General features: G+C 35.5%; 2 protein-coding genes and 1 long non-coding RNA gene across 3 annotated transcripts in view; 1 reads left to right on the top strand and 2 right to left on the bottom strand.

Annotated features, from left to right (window-relative positions):
• Positions 1 to 27,925, bottom strand: part of LOC149794966 (uncharacterized) — a 199,251-nt gene that overhangs the window by 120,842 nt on the left and 50,484 nt on the right. The gene's annotated exons all lie outside the window — the stretch shown is intronic.
• Positions 20 to 3,179, bottom strand: LOC149794968 (uncharacterized). The gene is made up of 2 exons (XM_089964628.1): positions 2,880 to 3,179; positions 20 to 156 (listed from the first exon to the last, which is right to left on the bottom strand). The coding sequence occupies exons 1-2, from the start codon at positions 3,067 to 3,069 to the stop codon at positions 35 to 37; spliced, it is 312 nt and encodes a 103-aa protein (XP_089820754.1). The 5' UTR covers positions 3,070 to 3,179; the 3' UTR covers positions 20 to 34.
• On the top strand, positions 3,480 to 6,198 carry LOC149794967 (uncharacterized). Its single transcript, XR_016422219.1, has 3 exons — positions 3,480 to 3,633; positions 4,257 to 4,353; positions 5,212 to 6,198. It is a non-coding gene; the product is annotated as an uncharacterized LOC149794967 (long non-coding RNA).

Raw genomic sequence — 27,925 nt, 5'->3', positions numbered from 1 at the left:
CACGTGTTGTTTCATAGTTCATTCACTACATTTCTTATTTTTCTGTTGTCACCACTGGAGTCTGTGGAAGTGATGGTGCTCTTGATGGTTTAACCAAATCGCAAAGCTTCTGTCTCACCATCCCCTCCCCAATGTTATACTTCTCCTTCATGATTTCTGAAATACAAATCATTGTATATTAATGAATAGAATCAAGGAAGATTTCAAATTTATTTCAATCCCATATATATATATATATATATATATATATATATATATATATATATATATATATAGAGAGAGAGAGAGAGAGAGAGGAGTGAGAGAATGAGAGTTATGCCTGAAACATTTCATGCAATTACAGTACTTTTACAATCCCTGAGGTTGGTAATTGTAATGAGGCACTTGGCTTGATGACTAACTTGATAGGCTTAAAAACCTGTGGTTTCCATCACAAATTAAACTGGCTACCTAACTGCTCCTGTAGCCTAAGTGGTTAGAGCGCCTGCTACGGGTGTGAGAGGTCACAGGTTTGAACCCTTAACCGAGTCATACCAAAGACTTATTAAAAAAAATGGTACTATTAGCTGCCTTGCCTGGTGCTCAGCATTAACCCTTTACCTCATGCAAGCGTATTTTGACGCCTCTACTCCATTCACATGGAAGCGCCTTTTGACGCCTGCTGTAAACATCAGCCATTTTAAGTCGGTTTTCATAGCGCCACCTTCAGGGGAAACCCACATTTAGATACTACATTCATTTCTGTGAATGACAATTACATCAGATCACGTGGTCACTGTTTATGCCCTGGTCGATATCTGCTATTTAAAGTAACTGGGTCATAATCTCCACTCTCCAAAATGGAGGTCGCGGATTTCATTCAGTACTTATGAAGTTTTCAGGATTAGAATCAGAACTATGAAAGATTCAATAACTTAGGTAAAGGCTATGATATTGATGCAGGCAGCAATTAGTTTTCATAAATTATCAAATTCAGATGACTTAGTGATGTAGATGCAGACGACAAATTGTAAATTTCAGGTATGAGAAATGGCAGCTACAATTGGTCACGCGGCCTCACTGACATGATGGTGAATGAGTCCTCTCAAGATTTTAAAGCACGTAAAAAATTCTTCAGTGAAAAATAATTACGCAGCTATAACAATCAGACTTTTAATCTTAAATTTTTCCACACATAATAGATGTGTACCAAAAATGTAAAATGGTTACAGTTGCTGTTTAACATAAAATACACTACATTGCTTAACAGTTAACAGGCAGGCCTATGCGTATGGAGTTGAATAGGTAACAGGTGCTCTATTTATAGCATGCTGCACTTTGTAATTATGCTCTATAAGGTAAACGGTTAAGAGGTTAGTGTTAGGACTGGTCAACCTGGTGTCAATATAATGTGAATGGGTGGGAGACATTATGCTACATGTCTGTGGCATGATATCCCAGTGCTAGACATCACTATAAATTGTCACACTGCAGACATCGTAGCGATGTGACTAAACATTTGTTGAAGCTACATTACTAAACATCTGAATCACGCACACACAAACTGGCTACCATATACATGCAGTTGTGATTATACCATTTAAACTGAAAGTAGATTTACATTGTCCATTTGAATATTGCCTGTCTACACTATAATGTTTCAAGTAGTAGTTGTGTATACATTTAAATTTCATAATAATGTTCCAGCCTTAGTTCATAAAAAAAAATTTGTTACAATTTGGCATATATTTTGTCATAGGTTAACAAAGTTTAAAACGCATGGTTAATAATTTAAAATATACCATAAATTATTTGAATTCTGGACTGGTCTTGGAGAGGTGGCCTTGTGTGTGCTTATTATTGGCTCTTGCCCCAGTTAGTGTCTTGCCAATATATTCACCAGAGCTGTACAGCATTCTGAATATTTATTTAGCAGCTTTGTTAAAATCCAAAATTTGACATATTTCTGCCTCATGCTGGGTGTGAAAAAAAATTTAATCCAAATTTTCACCATGATGATTCATATGCACTAAGTTTCTGATATATTTACTTATCTACATACACAACTCCAGGTTACAGCTAAGGTTCTAGACATTTGAATTTGAAACAAATGTGGTATTACCTCTCGCTTGCTTAATTCAAAATTAAAAGATCGAAGAATTTCAATGAAGCTGTCGCCATCAAGTTGTTTACATAACTGTGCCTTGCCACTTTTTTTCTGAAATTAAAGAACACAAACTAAACAAGTATTTTTGGTGAGGAAAATTGATAATCATTTCCAACAGTTTACAACTGTACATTCTTATTAATTATACAATAAGTTACTATTAAATATTACTGAAATGGCTGAATATAAATTGGATAGACAGAAACAAGCCATAATCTGAATTGAAGATTAATTGGTAACCGGTATATTTCCGAGTCACAGTCTAAAATTAATTAAAACAAATATAACTTATTGCTACAAATAGCACACTGTCTGGAAAATAATAACGAAAATGTAAAAAATACAAATACCAGTCAGATCATTAATAATATCAAGGGTGAATAAAATTTAAAGTGAAATTTACAATTTGGAAATGTATATTCGCAAGGCCGGCACGTACCAACTTTTTTGAAAGACAGACACGAGATGACTGGTCATTGTGCATTAGGATAAGTAAAAAATGTTGCCAATTATGTAAACAAAGCTTAAAACATAACACATACCTTTCAATATCCTTAGAAGTTTGACGTTTAATTTATCAGTCTTCAAACAGCATAAAAAAAAAGAAATTGTTCCATAGGATATATTTCGTAATAGCTTTCCGTAAATTTACGTCACGCGAAGTCTTTCGCAGCTAAGGTACTTGGCGGCCGTGCAAATAATTTTGCTACAACTGGACTGAGTAATGACTTACCTGCTATTTTCGCAATAATACACTCATGGTATCCCTTGAATCCACGACAAACCGCCATCACTTTCTCTCCCGTGCGATATTCCTTCATTTCTTTTCGTGGCGAGTGTACATCAGCCATACAGATTATGCCTCCCTGAATGGGACGATCATTCACCCATATAACCAGTGATATTTCTGGTTCAGTGGTCATCTTAAAATCCTGGGATATTTTATATTTTACAATTTCAATGACACTCCAATCGAAAATTGCGCCCAAATTCTAGACTGGTTATCCAAAGCGTTTTATGGTGCCAAATTTGGAACCAAAATTTACAGAAACGGTTTTTTTTTTTTGTTTTTTTTCTTTTTACAGAACATTTGGTTCTAACGCATGAAATCGAAATATGCCGACTTTTTCAATGTAGTAATTGGTTAAAAAAAATAAGTTCATAATTTTATATCCCATCATAGTCAGCTTCATCAGCCATCATCATACGGAACAACCTCGGCTATTTCTGCGTGACAAAACGTGACTCCGATACGTGAAGGCGAATACTTGACAGAAAAATCAGACATTTTGTTCTCTTTTGATTTATGATTTATCTAGAGTTAATATCTATACATCGGATACCAACGCTGTGATTTGGATATGTTGGGGAATGATTGGTTTACAGTAAAGTGGTTTTAGAAGACAAAGTTTACGACCAAGAGGCAATATCGTGTCGAGGTGTGGAACACAAATGGACAACACAAATTGGACACCCAAATATTATAGGTGAGTATGAAATAAACGGAGTCTCGACTTTATCTCGTTTGCCCAAGTATAAACTGACTATATGATTAACCGCCCAACACTATATATGTATGACTGATAATTAAATTGTAAGCAAGTATTTCAATAAATGTGAAAAGATATACAAGGTCAAAAACAAGTTTCCTTTTGCACCAGTTTTAAAATTAGAGTAGGTATTTTTGTTTTTCAATATATATGTATATATAACTTTCAAAGCAACCTAATTTGTGGAATTTTATTTTAACAGCCATAACCTTGTAATTGTCAGTCTTGGAAATGTTAACTCCAGTGATACATGTAAGCCCAAACAGGGACTGCTCTGGTATTACGATAAAGTTGTGAATTTCTTGAGTATTTGTAGATCTAGTCCAAAAAGGTCTTTAGGTTACTGCTAAATTTTCAGACTGCTACATATATAAGTAAAATCATAACTTAACTAACTTAAGTCCCGGAAAAAGAAATTTTGAAAAATTTCACATTAATCTTAGCAAGATTAAAATGTACACAAGTTTTACCATGAAGATGATTTTTGAACGATATGTTAATGTTTTAATCAGTCTGACTGTACAGTCTGTAAACGTTTTAATGCTGTTTTTGTATTACAGGTACTGGTGTTCAGGACAAAATATATAAGCAGTTTGAAGTTAATTCCACAAAGTCTATTTCTAAAAGCACCATGTACTGGAGGAAGAGAAAACAATGGTAATTCCAGGAGTAATAGAGAGTTTTTTTACATTTTAAATAATGTCTGCAGCTGTCTCCCACAACAATGTTTATTTGTGTGGAGATAAGCATTATTCTTTATACATTTGTTCTTACCTAGTACATTCACAGCTTAACATGGCTCATATCTTAAACACAGTTTCATTACCATATCAATAGTTTAAGGAATAAACAAATTTCACTATACAACACTAAGTGGAATTTTCAGAGTTCAACAAATTCTGAGTATATGGTGAAATCATTCAGTATTTACAGACAGAATATTCAATGTACATGTTTGAACAGAACATTCGCTCTGTATGGGTTATCCAACACACCATACACAATATATGCACAATGTACACCATATTTAACCAAATCAGCCAATTACAGAAATTCCAGGAAATATCTGATCAGTATTGATTCTTGCAGAACAAGATATAATAATTTATTGTTGTGCATTGTCATACTTCAGTTTTTAATTATTTAAAATGTTAAATATAATTTTTACTTTCATTTTTCTTATAATGCCCTAAAACGTTATGAAACTTGAGTTGTTTTTCTGAAAACATCACATACATTTATGAAGTGTATGTTGTATCACATGTACTTTGTATGATTGAGTATATTATTGTGTATCAATTACTTGTCATTTACATGCATTCATTGTGTATCATGTTTGCATTACCCATGTTTAAATGATGCATGCATTAACATTGGATTTGTCAAACTAAACTACTGTAACAGTGTAATATTAACTGTACATATTCAATTCCCACAACAAAACAATAATGTTTGAATGTTAAGATTTTAATATGAATTATACATGTTCACTAAAATTTGTATTTCTCATTACAGTGTTGTTGATCTAGGTGAATCCAGTTCTGTTGGTCTTGGATATTATGAAATTGGTGACTGTACGTAATACTAATCTTCAAATATAATGAGAATATCAACAGATGAACCAACTAGATATGGTGACAGTGACATGAGTTTTTCATCTGACTCAGAAGAAAGTATAGAGTTTTAATCAAGTTCAGATGATGAACAGTATCATCAGGTGAATGAAGCAACTCAGTCTTACCCATCCCATGTCACAGATCCCCCACTTTATGTCATAGCCCCATAACAAGATATATACTGTAGTGAAATCACAAAGTCTGAACATGTTATTGTCCTTGGGGCTTTGCCAACAAGACATAATTTGTCAGATGCTAAATACGTGACTTTTTGGACTTAATTCAGTTGCATCTTCCTTCAGCAAACACAGGATTGACAATTGTCAAAGATTTGAAGGAAAAATGTGAATTCAGTAAGGAGTATCTCAAATACAATTTTTATTGTGAGATCTGCAAAACATTGTACTCCGATAAAGAAAAAATTTGTGAAACTGGGGGTTGTACAGGTGTGCATAACTAATAATTATGAGCAAACATCTCTTTGGAATGAAGTTGGCTCTGACACGAAAGAAGACTTCCTTTCATCATCAAAAATAGGATCAAGTGTCTTCGAGAACCTATTATTGTTATTAATATTGGAAATGCCATTTATGGTACTGTTCTCCCCAATCATCATGAAAAGGACTAAAATGGCTCTCACCATTGCACAGCAGAATTTCATACTTATACACTGTAGTGTCAAGCTCAAGTGGTGAACAGATTTGGACATATTTATGATTTTATATGCACCAGATATTTTCTGGTCAGGATTTAACTAATTTTTCAGGATATCTTTTCATACATGTATAGTTTGTGTTACACCAACATTTTTGTATAGTGATGTTCTTTTGATAATGAACATTTAATTATATATGTGGTACATACAATAAATGATGTACTACTTCAACACTTGTAGTTTGTTTTTTTAAAGCAGGGGTCAAGTGTGTGTGTGTGTATGGTTCAGTTTGTTTATTTGACTTGTGTCCTCTATTTCTCAGTATATATTTATCATAGGTTTGAAATAATAGTTTAGTTTCAAGTTCAAAAATCTGTGTTACAGCGCAGTTTAGTCTTGATTGCTCTTTCTTTAGGTAATTCAAAATAATTCTTTGTACCAATCTTGAAAATTGACTAAGTTCTTTTCCATGGTTTTCCATGCTGAAATTTGTCCCAAAAATTCTAAGTCCAAACTGTCCATCCTTTTCCAGGGTTTTCCAAGCTGAAATTTATCCAAAAAATTCTAAGTCTAAACTGTCCATGCTTTTCCAGGGTTTTCCATGCTGAAAAAAATTCAGAGTCCAAAATGTCCATCATTTTCCAGGGTTTTCCATGCTGAAAAAAATCAAAGTCCAAAATGTCCATCGTTTTCCAGGGTTTTCCATGCTGAAAAATTTCAAAGTCCAAAATGTCCAGCATTTTCCAGGCATGTCCAGCATTTTCCATGCACAATGTCCAGGGTTTCCATGCTAAATTCTGCAGAATATTTCATTTTTCCATCGTTTTCCAGGGTTTTCCATGTTTTTCCATCGTATTCCATCCTTTTCCAGAGTATACGATGGAAAAAGTACAGCCGGGTAGTCTCCCATAAATCAAAATCTGCACCCAATCTGGCATGACTGGAACAAGGTTAGTCTCTCCACTATCAAAGTCTGAAACACCCAACTCGCTGTCTGATGATTCCATTCTGACATTTGTTTATTGAAGATCCTCATTCCATGGTGCAAAAATGAAAGTAGTAGAAAACTAATCACATCAAGATCAGGAAACGGAACACCTGCAATTTTACCTATGCTAATTGCGATATCATGTACATTCGTGTCATATTTTGTTCTTTTTCTTGTGTTATTTTGAGAGGAAAATAACAAAACCACATTATGAAATATCTTTGTAATAAGCTTGAAGTTGACTGTATTTATAATGGAAAAGAATGTTTTAAAGTTCTATGTTCTCATGTGAGCATTTCAATTATAATGTGAGCAAATTCTGCACAGATAAAAATTATTTGGTTAGTTTTTCCTTGGCACGAAATAAAAACTACACATGAGTCTGCAAAATCTACCCAATTTGCATACATTTCTAGCAAGGTTCTCATGTGCAGCTTACCAGCAGCTCATGTGAATTAGTGAGATTTTCTGTATGGGTAATTATTACCAATATCTGATTACCTACGTAAAGAATGGGGCTTCATGAGTGATATTGATCCATTTTTTCAGAACTGCATCCAGAAGGAATCACCAAAAGGAAATGTATTTAGTGATTTTGCCTGCTGATCACCAAAGCAGTGAGGAAGCAGGACTATATGAGAGGTGAACTAACTAAGCTACTGAGTGAAGTTCAAATGGTGTCTTCTTCAGCCAGGTTAATGCCCATGATAATTTTGATTTAGGCAAGGGTCCAATGTCAATGGCCAGGTTGAATCGAAAAGAATAAAAGATTAAATAAATCTTTGGTTTGTCAGATTATAACACAGTATGCCAATGATTGTGGAAAGGTAGGTTTAATTGTGATTAGTGCTGTTTCTTATCCAAAAGCCATAGCTAGTTAGCTAGTGAGGTATGGATGCATACATTGGTATAAAGTGCTCTTGTGCATTCCACTGATATTATATTCCATTGCCTTCGTTTGCCTCTAACATGGATGGCCATCTCACTTGTACGATTCTCCATCATTTATGTGAGAACTGTTGGTTCTTAAGGGTGGATTTTAATAAGATCCAGATGTGCACGTCCACTAGCTCTGGATTGGTAAGAAACACATGCCATCATGGTTGCTTAACAAAGATAAAGTAATATCTCGATTCCTGGTGATTGTGTTGGTACAGTAGTCCCCCTGACCAACGTCCTGCCGTTTCATACTGTCAGAATCTCTTGGCACTGACGAATCTGTATTCAAAAGTACCCCTCAAGAATGGATACCCCTCTAACACGACCAGTGGCCAGCATATTAGTACATAAATGTAAAATATTCCCTTCACGATAGGCCACCTTTTTCAAATGTATCCAGAACTAATAATTATTTCATATCGTGAAGTAAAGTATGTAATCAGATTATCTCTGCCGTTGATACATGTCTCCCAATGTAAAGTTTCCATTACTGAAAGAAGTATTGACTAAAGTACATGTAACACTAAGATTAATATTATATCATTGTTTATAAAAGCCGCCGTTTATAGGAAATGGGCTCAACAATGTTACAATAGAGCTTTGGGCTTCACAACTCTGTCGAGCTCTTTTCTTTGATTTTTACAACTGGACATAATTGTCAAGATCATAACAGGATCAGCACAGGCTACAAATAGATTTTGTGCATTACACACACATAGAAAATAGCTTTGAACAAATCAGGGTACCAGACAAAGACCGAAAAATCATGTGACAACACATCTATCCCTTTAAGAAGAAGGCATTTCATCCATCCACTTGACAAGTTTCATCTACATAATTAAATCGCATAGTTAGCAAGATCCGAATAAATCATTACCAAACATTAACATGTCATCACATAAACGGAAACATATTGTAGAAGTCAGTTATTCTTCTCGATGACATCGGGTTAAGTGGAGAGGTGAGACTTGCCAATTTTAAGTAGAAAAGACTCGAATAAACAACGTTGTAACCAATAAGGAGGTTATTCAGCAGCAGTGAGAAAATGGAACAAATGGAAAGAGAATTATGTATGTACCAAGATTTAAATGATGTTTTTGAATGGTTTTGCAATGTGCATAACAACAATATCCACTCGCATATCATGCTTATGCCAAGAAAAAGAACTATTAATGTATATTCAGTTTAAATAAGTCTATTACTATAACAAGTTGAACCTTTTAATAATAAGTCTTACTTTTAAACGAATATATTAAATTAAGATATTATATGCTTTGAAGTAAGTAGCTTTCTTAATAAGTACATTACATATACTTCACACAAAAAATTTAGTCCAAATTGGGAAAGGCCACCCGTCTTGTAAGGCCACATTCCCGGTGCAGAGGTGGTGGCCATATAAGAGATGGACCATTGTAGACTGATGAGGATGATTGAAGATTTCCATCTGAGAGGAGTAATCGCAATTAGGAGACACTCCAATTTGTTTTATTTCTGTATGAAATTTAGAACTTGATGTATTGGAGAAGTGTATACATTTGGTAATTCCAACCTACAGAAAGAGCATCGACTATCCAGGCTCTTTTGGATCCAGACCTGGTGAGACAAAGGTGGGATTTTGGTATTAAACCTTGTTGCCAATAGGTCCATCATAGATCAACCCATCGGACATCTGTTGAGTGAAAACTGAGGGATGAATTATGAGACCATTCATTTGTATTAGTTCCTTCTTGCAAGACAATACATTAAACAACCAAGAATATTTTGAACTCAACAGTGGATTTGTCATTAAGGACACCACTTCAGAAAATCCCAAACAAGAATACAAAGGTCTGGGGACTTAATTCCACTTTGCTGCTTGAGATAAATCACCAGAGTTGAGTTGTCAGACAGAATGAGAACTGACTCGATCCATTCCCATGTAGGCTCTCCAGCCACCAACAAAGAACATTCAAAACAGTTTTTGTCTAGAGAATACTGATAATTTTTGTAAATAATGATCCTGAGGGGGCCCACTCCTACAGCAAAACAAAATGGTAGGAGACTTGCTCCGATGTGTTCACATTCATATTCATATTGATTACTGTACATTGTACTTGTAGAGGTATCTCATACACAAGTTAGAGTGGTTTCCTTGCCTTCCAGATGCAATCTCATATTGTGCAGTTTGTGAAAGGACAAGGTTCAGCTTCCATTTGGGCCACACAATCATTGTTCTGGGACCTCAAGGAAGTGATAATAATAATAATAATAATAATAATAATAATACATTAATAACAGTAATAATAATAATAATAATAATAATATTAATAATGACTTTATTTAAAGAAGAAGCTCATTTCGTCAACTGACCAATCTTCCATGAGGCCTTGTACAAGTCTATATAGAATCCACAATTTTTACAAGATGATGTGTCTTTAGACAACAGATGCTGTTAAATACTAGACAATTAATCTACTGCTACAATAAAATATGTACAAGGCTTCAAGGAGGAGTACATACAGGATTCATACACCTAGTACATGTAGTAGCAAATTTGTGCACAACATTATAGGTGAGTACATGATAACAATGTTGTAAAATGTAGTAGGACTGAATTAAACAAAAAAAATACAAATGACTGTTTATGTAGATGTTATATAAGGTGGTATGGAATTCAATAGTTTGGCTCCAGAAAAAGTAAAACTCTTTTTATAAAACTTTTGTTTTGGTAAATATAACTTGTTGTTTGAGATGAATCATACACATGTACAAATTTAAATTACATTTCAGATAATCGGGAGCCAAACCATGTAAGGATTTATAGACTAGTAGATCATATACCCTATTGAAATTGAGTTCTCAGCTCAAATGGAACACATTTTAGGGTTTCAAAGATTTTTGTCTGTTCAAGAGAAAAAGCAGTGACTTAAATTTGTTTTAACGACCTTATCAACTTGTATTTTCCAGCACAAGATATTGTCTATCATGATGCCAAGTAGTTTTTTGTTTTCAGGCTGTTGTATATCCATTCCTTTTATCATTAGTTTGAAATAATTTTTCTCAACTTTTACTCTTGCTCGACTACCGATGGCTTTTGATTTGGCAGCATTTATTTTCATAGCATTGTGTTCACAACAGTTATTTATTTTACCAAATTTTTTATTTAATTTAGTGCTAATCTTGACCCAGTGTTATATAATGTTGTATCATCTGTGAACATGTTGGTGGTGGATAGCTCAATGTGATGTAAATCATTGATGTACAGCAGAAAGGGACCGCTCCGGTGTCTAGTGGTTAGAGCATCCGCCTCGGATGCGGGAGGTCATGGGTTTGATCCCCCCTCCCCGAGTCATACCAAAGACTTACAAAAACGGTACTAACAGCTGCCTTGCTTGGCGCTCAGCATTAAGAGGTTAGTGTTAGGACTGGTCGACCCGGTGTCAGGATAATGTGACTGGGTAGGACATCATGCTACATGTCTGCAGCATGATGCCCCAGTGCTAGACATCACTATAAACTGCCACATTGCAGACATCGTAGCGATATGACTGAAAAATTGTTAAAGCTACGTTAAAAATCCAAATCACATCACATCACACAGCAGAAAGAGTAATGGTCCAAGAAATGATCCTGTGCAACACCTGACTTTATCAGTTTCTTATATGCAAGTTAATTTAAAATAGAATCTTCTTGTTGTCTTCCTTCAAGATAGGATTGAAACCAAGTTAAGCTTACATGGTTAGCTTGATATACCGGTATATTGAGCTTTTCCAGCAGGATTTTGTGATTAACAAGGTCACAGCCTTTGTAAGGTCAAGAAACACTGTGCCTACAAGGTTGCCTTGATCCATTGCTGTCAATTAATCATCACTATTCAACCAGTAGTTAGTGTAGTATGGCAAATGTAGCAAATTAAATGATTCCAAGTGGCTTCTAAATTCATTACAAACAAGTCTTTCCAATATCTTTGAAAGTGATGATAGAACTGATATAGGTCTATGGTTATTCATATAAGAAAGCAGCAGAGAGGGTGAACAGACCACTTAAGGGAATGGTCACCCTTGTGTTTAGACCAAAAAAAACAGTGACCCTTCATAGAGGTCAATACCACATCTACGATTATTGTTTGTCCCAAACAGAATTGTAGACGAACCCTCTCTGCTGCTATCAATCTTGGGAATCATCATCTGAATCATGGGAATCTTCATCTGAATCATGGGAATCTTTTGTTTTGTTCTTCAAGTAATATTCAAGTTCTGATGGTGGTTTTTCTATTTTTGGATTTATGTTCTTTCTTTTTCTGTAATAGTTCATCAAACTTCTGTATCGATCTCCACCGCAATTTTTACAAATCTGATACAATCCTCTAACGCCGTTGTTACATCCAACACAACTTCGTGAACCAGCATGAGGATTTTTCTTTAAAATATAATTGTTTTTTACAATATTCTCCACAACACCTTTTGTTGCATTTATTTGTTGTTCCTTGAATTAACCACGCACAGTTGTTCATTATATGAATGATATCTGTTTAATTAAATTTACACCCTCTCTGCTGATATCAATTAAAAAATTGTTATATTTAAAATAATGGTACATCCAGAATCTCATACTGCAAGAATGGCACGAGAACGATTAGAAGCAATTAAAAAATTTCTTCCTGTCACAGACTCATTTAGAAAAAATCTACAAGCGCAGCAAGAAGCACAAGTTGAGTACGAAGAAGAAACCAAAAAACTGCTTAAACCCGTCACTGCAGCTACTGAAAAGGTTACAGCTGTCATCAAAGAAGATCTTCTTCCGGTATCAAAACAAACAGCAGAACAAACTGAAAAAATAGCAAGAAGAACTAAACAGACAAAGAAGATTTTACGAGATCTTCCACCTGGCATAGCCAGGGAAATAGCTGCGGCTCAACCTCCACCTGTTGGCGAAGAAATACTTGAAAGTATTGGAAAACTTCGTGCTGAAGTCGCCGACGTGCAAAAAGAACATGCACCTGAACCCGAACTAGTAGAAAAAAATTTAGAATTGATTGCAAAATTTAGGAAGGGGGTTGTTGAAGAAATTAGAAATACTAAAAGAGAAAAATTACCCAAAGCAATATTAAATATACTATGTAATAAATCTAGTATTTTAAAACCCCATTATGAAAAAGTAAATGATGATAATCTTATTAAATATATATATCGCGTATATTACAACAAAAAACAAGCTAAAGGTCAAGAATATAAAATTATTAATGAAGAAGTAAAAAGACTTTATAGAGAGAGACTGAAACAACAAGAACAACTCACCCAGCAGAAACTTCCTCCACCTTTACAACAAATAGAACAACAGCAATTGATGTTGAAACCACCTAGAGAGAAAAGGAAGCAGATGGCAAAGGAAATGAAGCAAAAAGCAGAAGAAAAATGGAAACAAGAAGAAGAAATATTTAGAGATATAGAAACTAAACAACAGGAGAAATTACGTTCACTGGGTAAAGAAAGAGATCCTGACGCTGTAGGAAGTGGGTTCCTGACTACATCAGAAGGAAATAATTTTATTTGTCCTGATAATATCCTCAATGACGTGTCATGGTTAGAAGTTCTCACAGGAGGAAAACGTGCCGGAAATAATTCACCAGAAATAATTAATGAAGCAGCTGATATTTGTCGGCAATTATTTCAAGGCGATATCATGGATATCGGAGTTTACCGAGAACTTATCAATGAACTTGTTGATGACTAATTGTTAGATAAATGGTAAATTAAAAAAGATGATCATACATAATAATCATCGTAAACCTGTACAGGTCAGAGCGGTGAACTCACGATTACCAATCTACAGAACTACTTACGGAGATGGACTTGGTGATGTTATGCGGGGATTATTCACAAGGATAGCTCCAAAAGCAGCACCTATTGCAAAACAAATATCGATGAAAGCTATCGATATTGTTCGTGAAAAAACTCCTGGAGCAATTGTCAATGTTGCTGGTAAGGCGTTTTCGGCAATCAAAGAAAGACTAGCACGATTATTGCGATGAAAACAACAACCACCAGTGAAAATGGCAAGTACTGAAATTATGCCCGCAGACGTAAGTAAAATAATAAATCAGGCTGCAAATCAAAAACTAGCGGAATTATCTGAAGATGCAGAAAGAAATATAACATTAAATTTGATAGATCAAAGACTCAGTGAATCAGGAAATAATATTTCAAGCATGATATCAGGAAGTGGAGTGTCCAAACACGGTTTTCGTGTTAGACGAAAATAATTATAATAAAATGTTTAAACGTGAATCCGATGAAGCATTTGATATGGAGGCACCTGTCCTTAAAGATGAATTGGTATGTGATTATCAGTTTTATTCTTATGAGGCACGAATACCAGATCAACGTGGAAGAATTGAACTACAAGTTCATGATACAAGTAGATACTTTTTACCCGCTGAGGCTTTTCTTGAGGTAGAAGGTACAATTATAAAAACGGATGACACTAATTACGGAGGTGCAGTAAAAGTTGGTTTTGTCAACAATGGGATTATGGCGTTGTTTGATAGCACCACTTATATGATCGATGGAACAAATATTGAATCGATTCAGAAACATGTAGACGTTGCTACAACAATAATAGGATTAGCAAGATATTCTGATGATTATACAAGATCAGCAGGTCCTACAATGATGTTTGTGAAAGATAACTCCAATAACCCTGAAAGCGATCCGTATAATATAAGACGACCAAGAAATTTTGCCAATAACGCTGATGCTGATGTGGCCCCAGTGGTTCATGGTTCTAGCGAAAATTTCAACTTGGGATTTGCAGCACGTAGAAGTATGTTGATAGGAGACAATAGAAGATTTTCATGTGCAATTCCACTATCGCATATTTTTGGATTTTGTAGAAATTTTAGAAAGGTTATTTTTGGAGCTAGACACACGGTTGTTCTTGTGTGAAAAGGTGATGATAACGATGCTCTGTGGAGACCTGTTGGTGATGCTGGTAAAGTAATATTGTCTAAACTTTCACTATGGATGCAGGTAATGACTCCAACGATCGCAGTAGAACAAAAATTAATTTCTTTCATGGACACTGGTGGTAAATCCTTATTGTCATGGTTAACAACAAGCACAGATAGTATGCAAACTAACGTTAACGGTCAGTTCACATGGCATATAGCATCACAACAGGGTGTTTCTGCACCACAACATATTTTTGTTGCGTTTCAGGAAACTAATCGATTAGGCTCACAAGTTCACTCTCATATGATATTTGATAAACTAGGTATCACTGACATTTCTTTACAGATAAACGGAACCAACAGAAAATATACAACTAAATTATGAACAGAATCGTATAGGACGTGCATATCATCGTTTAATGTCATTCATGGGACGTCATCAAAATGTTGATACCGGTTTGCAAATATCACAATATGATTTCAGAACCTTGTATCCGATTTATTATTTTTCACTGGAACATCTTGATCTATCAAAACAATCTGTCATTGATGTACATCTTAAAGCAACATTGAATACAGGTGGTGCTAATTATAGAGCAATCGCGGTCATACTCAGCGATTAAAGCCATGTTACTTGAAGGTGGTAGTGGTCGAATGAGAGTCATTGATGCACCAGTGGAAAATCTCCAATTATTCAGAAAAATATTATGTATATAAAAATGTTGTATAGTCATGTTAATGTTACTCTGACTCCTGGTCAGGTCAAAAAGCTTCAATCAAAAACCACCAGCAAATGCGGAACTAAAATATCACTAAAACGAGATCAGATGGGTGGTGGTCGAAACAAATTATCGTTGACAAATAATCAGATTAAACATTTCAATAAGGCCCAGGAATCAAAAACTGGAGTTCAATTACGTCTTTCTCCGAGTGCCATCAAAGACATGGTTAAAACGGGGTGGTATATTTCCACTTCTTGCAGCTATTCCAGCATTAACAGCTGCTGCCGCTCCAGCCGTAGCAAAAGCAGCTGCGTTAGGTGCTGTTGGAACAGCTGCTGGAATGGCTTTAAAGAAAGCAACTGGTGGACGATATAGCAAAAAAAAGGGACGCAGTCTAAGATTACCGGGACCTCGCTGGGGAAGCGGTCTGAGGCTCCCACATTAGATGTTCCAGCATCAAATTTTGATTTACTTGATGCTGCTAAATGATTAAAAATAAAAGCCTTTAGAGGTGTTTTTATGTGAGATCAATTACCAAAACAACCAAACAAACTCGAAACAGGTATTATTAATCTAGACTCGACTTCAGGACCCGGTACTCATTGGGTATCATACGCGGTTGATCCACGTGGAATCATTTATTTTGATTCATACAGGTTAGCTCCACCTGCTGAATTTATCAAGTATGTCACACCACTCCACGCAAGAACCAGAGGTTCCAAAGTTTGGTATTCAATGCTACCCACACAAACAATGACAGATCCGCCAATATGCGGCCGTGAAGTAATTAATGTACTCGACGCTATATCAAAATCATCCAGACCGCCACATAAAGTTGTGCATGATTATACAAGCAACCGATTCGTTGTGCATAAAGCGTTTTAAATAGATCTTGGATCTTAAAATATAATGGTTGATATTTACGGAAAAAGATCTTCCTGCGTTAAGAGAAAATCCGGCGATGCTGATCTGTCGAAGTATGCGACTAAAGATGAACTCGCTGATATCATGAATCTTGCTGGAGTTGATCCAGATGAGGTCGTTATTTTTCAAGATCGATATGATAAACTAAAAACGAGCAATATCAGATGGAATGATATAGTTCGACGAGTACTTGGTGCAGTTACGGATAATATTACCGTGTTTACTGACGGTGGTAGAATCAGAGATTCAAGTGTATCATTTACAACCATCAGAGATGAAATTGCAAGAAGCGTTGCTAATCGTGTGAGAAATACCGGTGACACAATGATGGGTGAACTCAGCATGAACGGATATAAAATAGTAGTTTTAAGAGATCCAACATCCGACGAAGATGCAGCAACAAAAAAAAATACGTCGACACCGTAGATGGTAAATTATCCACGCTGTGGGCCGAGTATGACGTTCACGTTGGCGCTTTTGCAAGATTTTGCAGAAACCGCAGAAGAATTCTTCGGCACTCCGCACTCCGTTGACATAAATCTCGCTGATATCAATACGAACATCGACACGATCAAACGAACACAGCAAGACATCGTAGCGGGGATTCCTGAGATCGTTAATAAAACCAATTTGATTAAAATTCCAGCCGGAATAACTCCTGGGCATATCACAAACATCGTATGCACTGTATCATCGGGATTCGCAACATGGTCGCAGCAAAATAAAACCATCAAATATACCACAACAGTCACTGGCGTGTACAGGTTGTCTGTGTTCAGTGGTGCAAAATTTGAAATATTTACAACGTATCTATGGCGTCGTTCAACGGATAGGTTTTCCGGAGTTGTATCTGTTATATTAAATAGCGGAACCAAAGAAATATTTATTCTGGAAGCAGATGATAAGACATTAGACTCAACATCTTACTGGTGGTGATTGGAATTTGTAGCTGAAACACCTCAATTGTTTACTGCATAAAAATATATGGACGGTGCACAATACAGATACAATCAAGCGCGTGAATGGCAGGCGGCGCTAAAAGATCAAGTCGAACAATATACAGTAAAAGTACAAAAATATCGACGACGATTAGTTATCGTTGATGTGATTGTTTATTCAGTATCCGCTGTTGTTGCTGAAACCGGTGTGATATTATCAGCGGTGACAATGATGGCATATAATGTACCAGCACGTGATTGTTTTTTATACACTTGAAAAACGCCATCAGAACAGTGTTTTCAAAACACAGAGCAATTTAACGTTAATTTAGTCATTGATGAATACGGAAGCGAGAACAGTTAGATGAGCTCTGCCGAGATCATCTGTAGAGAGATCAGATTCTAAATTATACACACTCCTGTATTAAACTCGATCAACTTAAAAAATAATATTTCAGAATAAATAAATATAATCACTGATGGGATAAATTACACAAATTAATCAATTTTGTACAATCTGATGGGGTGGTTGGTACTGAAAATTATACAAATCAATCAGTGTGCTAATTCTGATGGGGTAATTGGTACTGAAAATTATACAAATCAATCAGTTTGCTAATTCTGATGGGGTAATTGGTACTTAAAAGTATACAAATTAATCAGTTTTCCAAAAAATACTACAAAAAAATATTGTATTATTATTCTGAAATATTTTTATTATTACTCTGAAATATTTTATTTTTTTGTGAATCAATCAGTGTGCTAATTTTGATGGGGTGATTGCCACTTAAAAGTATACAAATCAATCAGTTTGCTAATTCTGATGGGGTGGTTGGTACTTAAAAGTATAGAAATCAATCGGTTTTCCAAAAAAATATTTTATTATTATTCTGAAATATTTGTAAATTAATTCTGATGTGATATACAGTGAGGGAAATTATACTACTACTCAGTCGTTACCCGCTGACATAATTTTTCTTAAGTATCTTATGCGGGTACTGATTGTTTTTTTTGTTTTTTTTTGTTTCATATTCGCTGGATAATTCCGACCTGATCTTTTCTATTGCAACAGAAAGAGGAATAAATTCATTTACTTGATCATCTTTCACCATAGCCAGTGACTGAAACATAGCTGCCTGAATCCGCTTTATTAACTTATATTGAGATGATAGAACATACCTATTTTCATTTTTAAGTTCTTGTAACGTTTCAAAATCAGATATTATTTTTTCAGGATTTAGTTCATCAGATATATTAATTTCATTTTCTTCTAGTTTTTTAATAGCAGAAATAATGTCTTTGATATTTTCTTGGTTCATTATATAATATGTAAATCTTTAAAATAAAAAAAAATGTATCCCTGAACCCCTATCGAGTCTTTAGCGAGTTCAAGGTACAGGTACACGAAACACTACCCCGCTATGAGAGCCCCTAACCCGTCAAACAACGGTCTAGAGGCCCAAGAGGGTGTGTTTGGTGAAGATATACAATGAAATGGATATATACAATGAAATGGGTATGTACAATGAAATGGGTATGTACAATGAAATGGATATATACAATGAATGAATGACGGCACAAACATATATTATGAAACGAGTTTTTTAGCAAGTTCATTAAGTATCAATGAAATGGGTATTGTCAGTAACCTTGACCTTTCATCATCTCCCCCCCTACAACACTGACCTTCTTACTTACCTCATGTTAAAAGCTATCCACAAAGTTTGGTTTAGGTATGTGATGTTGAATTAATGTTACTGTGCCAAAACCTTTCTTCTTCTTTCAGTCACATTAACCTTGACCTTTGGACTCCAAATTGAATGAAGTTGTTCCTTGCGATAAGTCCAAGCCATCCACAATTGATTGAGCTATCAAATCTTGTTACAAACATTTGCTTCGAAAGTTAATATATAGCTAATAATCATTGAAAAGGAACTAATTTCGAATAATACAATTCTGAATTCAAGAAATACGTTTATATGATATATTTTCACCAATGAAATGGGTATGTAAAATGAATGAAGGACATTACAAGCATATATTATGAAACGAGTTTTTTAGCAAGTTCATTAAGTATGAAATGAAATATATACAATGAATAATTGAATAAGGACGGCACAAACATATACGCTCAGCAAAAACCCACCCACAATAATCAAACCCGTGGGTGATACGAAAATATGTATCGACCACCGGTTGATACGTGGTTGAGTTTTGCTGAGCGGGGGGATCTGGCGGAGCCCCCAATTATTATAAAAATCTCAATTATGCGCAAACCACCGACATGTTGTCAGCCATGGGGATTCGATCCTGGACCGCGAGCGTCACAGTCCAATACGATACCGATTGAGCTATCAAATCTTGTTACAAACATTTGCTTCGAAAGTTAATATATAGCTAATAATCATTGAAAAGGAACTAATTTCGAATAATACAATTCTGAATTCAAGAAATACGTTTATATGATATATTTTCACCAAACAAAACTAAATTAAGGAATTTCCTATTTACTATACCACGCCATGTATGACAGAACATCCGGTCTAGATCATCTAATTGCTAGACTGGTCAAAGGGAGTTTACTCGATAAATAAATAATCACACATACATACACAATCTCGCATTATATTTCTGCACTGAACAAGGAAAATGCACTGATTTTTAATTCCAAACACTATCGTGGACCTATGAGTCAGTACATTGCCACACGATACAGACTATACATGTCGGTTTTCTGTAGGTTAGATGTAATGATGACCTTGAGAAAGGCAGATAGCTTCCATTTCCTCAGCATAATATTTACTGGATTAATTAAGATTTCACATACAGATTTATCACAAGCTCTTCTCCACGCATGTCAATTAAGCGATTAAGGTAGTCTGTGAGCTTAAAATTTATTCGTCTTAACATATTATTGTGACACCACAGATACACAGGATTAGTTGGTTCTTGCACGATTAAACTTCCAGGGGGAACTTGTGGTGTAAATGTATATAAAATATATCCTTGTTGAGCCTGATTTGATTTTCCGAGGTCTATTTGATAGCTGCCATCGACTACGTCACAAACCAGATTGACCACAATCGTGCTGGTTATATTAACGATTCCCGGAGAAACGTGCCTGCCGCTGCCATGTGGATCATTATTATGTCTTAAAACAGTTGCTAGTGGTGCTAGTTTTCTCCACTCATCGAGTATTTTAGGAAAATATTCATCAATGACATCATTGACAGATTTTCTCAATTTATCTGGATTATAATCAGGGAACTTAAATGTTGCAATATCAGCTTCGGATATTTTGTACTTGGTTGCGAAAAAACTTCTATTATAACCCGATGATTCAAAAACCATGTTTATGATCCTATTATGAAAATATTCAATGGTATCAGCTATATGATTTAAAATTTCTACTCGTTTAATAATTTCTTCACGCGTAGATGTCAAATCAGACATAATATAGCCAGTTATGTGTTAAAGATGCTGTAAAAACCAACAAAACAAAACAAACCATTATGGTCAGTAGGGAGAATAACCTGTCTGTGTCTATGTGTGTTCAACTTGCTCCACCAGGCATCACAGACCTTGGATGCTGTGTATGATTATGACCATAAATTACCTCCCTTTCGTGAGTCAAAAATAAGTAGTATAATAATGACAATTTCTGACCCCCCAAAAAATAAATATAATTCGAGGTGGTGATGATAGTTAACAGTACTGAAAGGTGATTTTCTGCTTATATTTTTTGGAGAAAGCAGATCTGGTTATATTTTCTGCTACTTTTTGCACTGAATATGAGTGAATATCAAAGTATTTCGCAGCAGAACGTATCGAACGAAATATAATTACTCCGCCAGTTTCTGTGTTTGTGGAATTTACCGCCCTTCTAGAAACTGTCTTACATCTTCCAGTATTACCACGTGCAAAGTTCTGACTTTGCGTGACAACCCTCAGATTGGATAAGGAGTTGTTCTGAGGATCCCCGTCAATATGATCAATAACAAGACCATCTTTGATCACTCCGAAGAAACACTCATACGTGAATCGATGGCAATGATACATTTTATTTCTTCCAGCGTTGAACCTTAGATAGCCAGTATTAGTAACATTACCAACTGGTCTCTTCAACCTACAGTGTCTGATCATGCCATTACGATCTGATTCATAGTTTGTTATTGTGGGATGCGGGACAAATATATTTTGCTCCATATATGCAATAATATTATTTGTTTAAATCATTGTTTGTCTGAAATCTTGATATATAATCCTCCACTGATTTTATAGCGTTTTCACTATTATTAATTTTTTTGTCATAATATATTTTAAGTTCTCTGAACCGTTTTCCACCGCACTTTCCACATAATTCTGTTTTTCCTCGCACTCCAATACCACATCGCAGACACGGTATTGGTCCTAGACTTCCGCGTCGTATACTTTGTGAGTCCATCCAACAAAATTCCTTTCTGCATGACTTATTGCATCGATTTACTGAGCCGATCATCAACCATTTGCATTGAGACATTGTATATATATAATTTTCTTTATTTAACTATTTGTTTTAATTATATGAATGAGTCTGAGAGATTATCCCAAACTAGGCCTGTTAAATATAAATTCAACCTCGACAGATAATCTCCAGACTTGCCAGTACGATATTTGGTTGATCCGAAAAATAAAAGTTTGATCAATAAAATTCACGACGCCAAGAAAGAATTTTACACGGATAGTGAATCTCATACATGGTCAACGTTCAAGATTATACGCAATACTGTCAAGGACGCCACAATGAATGACAAGCGAGCGGCAAGTATCATTAACTACATCGCTGAGTATGAGGGCAATCAAAAATATTTCTTCAGAGTAAAATTTATTGTATTAACAGAAACAGGTAGTTGGATTATCCGTGACAAATATGATCCTGTCCTTGGCAATAATAAAACTGCCATATTAAGTAAAAATTCCAGACCAGGTCTATTGACGGGTATTGACAAACCGTATTATGATTGAGCATATCCTGTAACAGCGGTTATTTATGGAATCTATGAGATAAATAAAAAACCCAACGTTGATAAACTGACACCCATGAAATTTTCAAGGTTAAATTGTGTAGCCGAGCGAGTAATAGAACACTTTACAAAGGCGATGCGTGGAAATGGAATAACTGATTTAAGACGTAAAAAAATAAACTCGTGGGCTGATTCAGTTAAGGATACCGGTGCTACAATAAAAGATGTTGCTGAGTTAGGAAAAATATTAAAATTTCCAATAACAGTAGCGACAATAACGGGAGAAGTACTGTACGAATCAAAATATAAATCAAAAGGAGCTTCAATAAATATTATTGATCATAACGCGCACGCATGGACCAGCGCAGTAACAATATTTCCAAGTGATCGAACTATTAGATTTTACCCCCCAGATATGGGGGCAGATATGTTTGATTTTATCAACGAAATAAGTAAAAACGATCCTGTATCGGTATGGTTATTTAAAAGTAATGAGGAAGGTGGATTTGATCAGTTTGTTAGACCAAACGGTGAAATATATCGAACAGAATCTCTCCATGATGAGATGAAAAATCTCGCGGAGAAGTTTTTAGAGTGCTTGCACTCCGCGGAAAATGCTGACAAATTACTAACTAATTGCTTTACCGTTGTTGCGGCTCATTTCGCTAGAGAAAGAAATTCATGGAAACCAGCACGATTTGATTTACTTGAAGATGTACGCGCAAGTTGCGTCCAATACGGACGTGGCGGATTGTGGAATACCAAATATAATTACAACGATGTTATTTCGGTTGATATGGTTGCATGTTATCCAGGAAGTTTTCTAGGATACGGAGATTGTTCTGTATACTTTAAAAGATTCGGTCACCCTACAAACGAGATGACGCGAGTGGCAATTAATGGACCATTACCTGATTTTGATCTGACTGGATTCGCTTGTGTTGAATCATTCGAGCTTAAGGAAAATCTTCACAAGGTTTGTTATGTTTGGTTTGGCAGACATTTTTGTGAAAAACGTTGGGCGCCTATAGTTTTATTACGATATATGCTAGATTGTGCGGTACTGACATCGTTGGTGGTTAGTGAGGCAATTATATCATATCATGCACAGACCGAAGTTTGGTTGCCCATGTCAGATTCTATCAGTGCTGATGAAGTTATTAGCGAGTTTAAGGAAAAATGTCCTGATGTTTCCGAAGATGATATTATCAAAGAAGCTCCTAAAATTCTCGAGATTAAACTTAAAACCGCAAAAGATCTCGGTAGAAAAATTATAGGTAAATTTACTCAAGGTGGTGCATATGATCATAAAAGACATCACACACGATTAATTTTAGATGAAGCCGAGTACGATTTTACAATTGCTGATACAACAGCGAGAAATATATTTGTAAATTGAGAAAGTGTTTATTTATTCGACGGAACAAAATTGGGTACGATCGTTAGTTACATAAATGATATCTCCCCACAGTATACTCATCTATGATCTTCCATGTTGGCTTATGTTTCTATAAATTTATTATCGATGATTAATAGATTTCCTGAGACCGCAGTCAGAGTCGCAACAGATTCGTTTTATATTTCGAGTAAATATTTAGAGTCTGTTATGAAATTTACAAGTAATGATGAACGATGGAGTTCGTGGAGAATAAAAAAGGAACTATTACACAATTACACAGAATCAGCAGATGTTCCGATGAGACATTTTTATCGTAAGTGTAATAAAATATCAGAAATGTCGAAAGCGCCATCGTTGAGTGATCCAATAACTAGATATAAGACAGTATATCTCAATGGACCTGGTGGATGCGGCAAGACGACTCGAGCGATTAATGTTTTTAGAAATTCAGATATGATCGTGCTGACACCCACACATAGACTTGCACGCGAGATGAAACAACGGCAAGCACAATCGTGCACGTATCATAGTTTCTTTCGGTGGCGCGGGAATACATGGACTCCTGAACGAATGGGAGAAAAATATATACCTAAAATAATTATTTGGGACGAGATATGCACGGTTTCATTGGATACATTAAAAATGTTTCTTGATTGGTTGTTGACGAAAAATACCGCTGTGGTGGTGTGTGGCGATCATGGTCAACCGCCGCCTTTTGTTGGACTATCTCCACATGATTGGTTAAAAAATTTCATTGATTATTACGAAGAAATAGACGATGATCATAGAGCTCTTGATGCAAATTTAAAGGAATTTAAAAAATTAATCAGATTACAATCAAACAAAATTCAGTGTGAAATAATACGCGGAGTAATCTCAGAGACCTCAATGAGTGATTTTTTAAATTTATGGAGACCCACCAATTTGATCGTAGCAAGCAGAAAAATAATCAGAGACGATTTACAACAGCAGTTATTTCAGCTGCATAAAGAAAAATATTCAGAATTACCCGTACCGTTATGTTGTAGACCATCAGATACACGAAAACAGAATATTAATGTTGATATTCCAGGACAGACTGAGAATCAAAATCTCGTATTAAATGATATTGTCGCCGTTGATATCAGTGTGGTCGAAGATGCATTACACGCTGACAAATCTCCATGGGTGTTGGGATACGCTATGACGATCCACTCGTCTCAGGGATTAACTATTTCTGACACACGAGTCTGGATTGTAGACGATCACATCGAGTGGTCAAATTTAGTTTATTTAGCGGTATCAAGGGTGAGAAATATATCTCAATTACGTAGAATTATAATTCCTGAAATCGTTAATAAATTCAACGTCATTGATGACGATATAATAAGAAAAAAATTAATCGGATACAAACAATCTGATAAAAAAAATAAACGCGATTTTGCTCTTGATGCTGAATTTATTATTGAGTTAAAACAGCAGCAGAATAATCACTGCGCAAGTTGCAATTGTATAATGTTATGGCGGTATTCGAGTAATGACTCAAGACAATTTACCGTTGACAGAAAAGATAATAGTCGCGGTCATACACGAGAAAATACCATGTTGACCTGTCTTGAGTGTAATCGACGTAGAGGCGCCAGCGCCTTGGGTGCTGACACTAGTGCTAGTTAAGTGATCGCGGTGGTAATTGTGTATCCGTGGGGATTATTTGTAGTTGCTCACGTACAAATCCACGTTGAGGAGCAGCCGAATCTAATCTGTAGAGTGCAGGTCTACCTGGCGATCTTGTCACGGTGGATATTTTGTGTGTGGTAACACTCCAAATAGGATCAGTTGCTCTCGCGCTACCACCTTCAAGTTCACCCGGTTCATATAAATATCTAACTGTAACATCACCCAATATTTTTTGTTTCTCAGTACCTTTTCGTTGTATTGGTATATTTTTTTTTGTGACTGCGCTAATGGGTTTCATGTTGGTTGTTCGTGTAATCTCGCTATTTAATGCAGCTATCACGCTTGGTAATCTTGCAACCCATTCGCGAGATCTTTTATCATGAATAAATTCCTTAGCATATTGATATCCAAATAACCGCTCAGCAAGTGTTCGATTAAATCGTTCAACAATTGCCTGATCACGGTGAATTGCAGTATGACCTCGTCGTATTTTGGTATTATGTCGTTTCATCAACGATGATACTGGACCAAGAAATTCCTTACCAGGATCAACCTGTAGCAGCTGTGGCCATCGTAGACCACTTTGTGGTCCACCACCTCGTTGATAAATTCGTTCAAACGCATCGGCTACTTCAGATGATGTTTTCGTTGATAGCGGCTCTGCCTCTTTATATCTACTTGCAACATCAACTACAGTTAAAGCGTACTTGTACGTTTTTCCACGCACAGTATCATGTGGTAAAAACAGAATATCAGCTTGATGAACTTCATTAGGAACAATGACATCGAAATACGCGTACTGAATTCGTTTCGGTGGTGGTAGATAAATTTGCCATATTGCTTGTTTGGATAACCACGCGCTAGCAGTAGAATGTTTAACCGCTGCTGCATCAGCGAGTTTACCAATTGCTGCTTTGCCTCTCCAATATCCTCTTGGTGAATAATAAATTAATTCCATTATTAGTTACCAGCCCCAAACGCTAATTTACTTTTCATCACAGATCTTACTAACAACTAGCTAATGATTCTCTGATATTTTTATTTTTTATGGAATTTAACGCGTGAATTAATTTCACATCTGCAATATGCCTATGTTGTAGATCTTTATTTTCATAAGCTACATCATAAATATGACAAGCTCGATCAATAGCGTTTACTGGTTCCTCGCCTGGTTTTGGTTGATCTTGTTTATCGAGCCTGATATCGAGCCGAGTACCAGGACCGCAATAACTATATCCTGGTAGATGTTTTTCTCCTGGGTATTTAGCCCATGGAGTACCCGGAAGCTTTGACATCAAATTAGCAATATCACCACCGCGCTTATTAGGTAAAAACGAAAATTTCTTTCTACCGCACACAGAACATTTTCCACCATACGCTATTTTTTTATTTTTTGTTATAACTGTAGCTAAATCAGTAGTCGGAGTTTTAACTCTACAGTGTAAACAATATAAATTCATGTTATAATATATATGGATATAATTGATTTCTCAGCAACTCGGCAGCGAGAACCTGTTAAGCATCATCCTGCGCTACCTAATTCCATCAGAATGATTATTATAGGACCATCTGGATCGGGTAAGATGCAGTTATTACTTAATCTGATAATGAGATGGTTGAGATGGGATAAATTATATTTGGCAGCACCATCTGCTGATGATCAACGATGTTATGAAGTATTAAAAGATTTTAACGAAAACGCGCGATTACTGGACGAAGATAATGATGTTATAGAGTTTATAACAGATATTGATGAAGCACCGTCCCTTGATTTTTTAGACAAATTTATTAATAATTTAGTTGTGTATGATGATGTGATGCTAGATAAACAATCAAATCCAGCCAGAATATTTTCTCGCGGCAGACATAAAAATACAGATGTGATCTATGTTACTCAGTGATATACACAAATACCAAAAGTGATCAGGGACAATTGTACTATTTTAGTTGCGTTTAATGGTGTAGACACACACACGTTGCGAAATATTCATCAAACTTGGTGCAGCGGTGACATGGATATAATTAAATTCAAAAATTTCTTTTCATGAGCGCAAGCCACTCCACATGGATTTATAACAATAAATTTACATGATCCTAGAACAAGATATCGTGTGGGTCTTGATAAAATATTTGGATAGTAGCGGTGATGATAAAATTAAATTGAATTAAACAGATATCATTAATATAATGAACAATTGTACGTGGCTGCATCAAGGAACAACAGATAAATGCAACAAAAGGTGTCGTGGAGAATATTGTAAAAAACATAATTATCTTATGAAGAAAAACCCTCATGCTGGTCCATGAAGTTGTGTTGGATGTAACAACGGCGTTAGAGGATTATATCAGATTTGCAAAAATTGCGGTGGAGATCGATACAGAAGTTTAATGATATATTACAGAAGAAGAAAAAACATAAATCCAAAAATAGAAAAACCACCATCAGAACTTGAATATTACT

The sequence above is a fragment of the Sinohyriopsis cumingii genome, chromosome 7 (genome assembly GCF_028554795.1).
Source record: "Sinohyriopsis cumingii isolate HCF-2022 chromosome 7, ASM2855479v2, whole genome shotgun sequence".
Taxonomy (NCBI): domain Eukaryota; kingdom Metazoa; phylum Mollusca; class Bivalvia; order Unionida; family Unionidae; genus Sinohyriopsis; species Sinohyriopsis cumingii.
The sequence above is the reverse complement of the archived record's forward strand: the minus strand, read 5'-3'. Positions and strand labels throughout refer to the sequence as shown.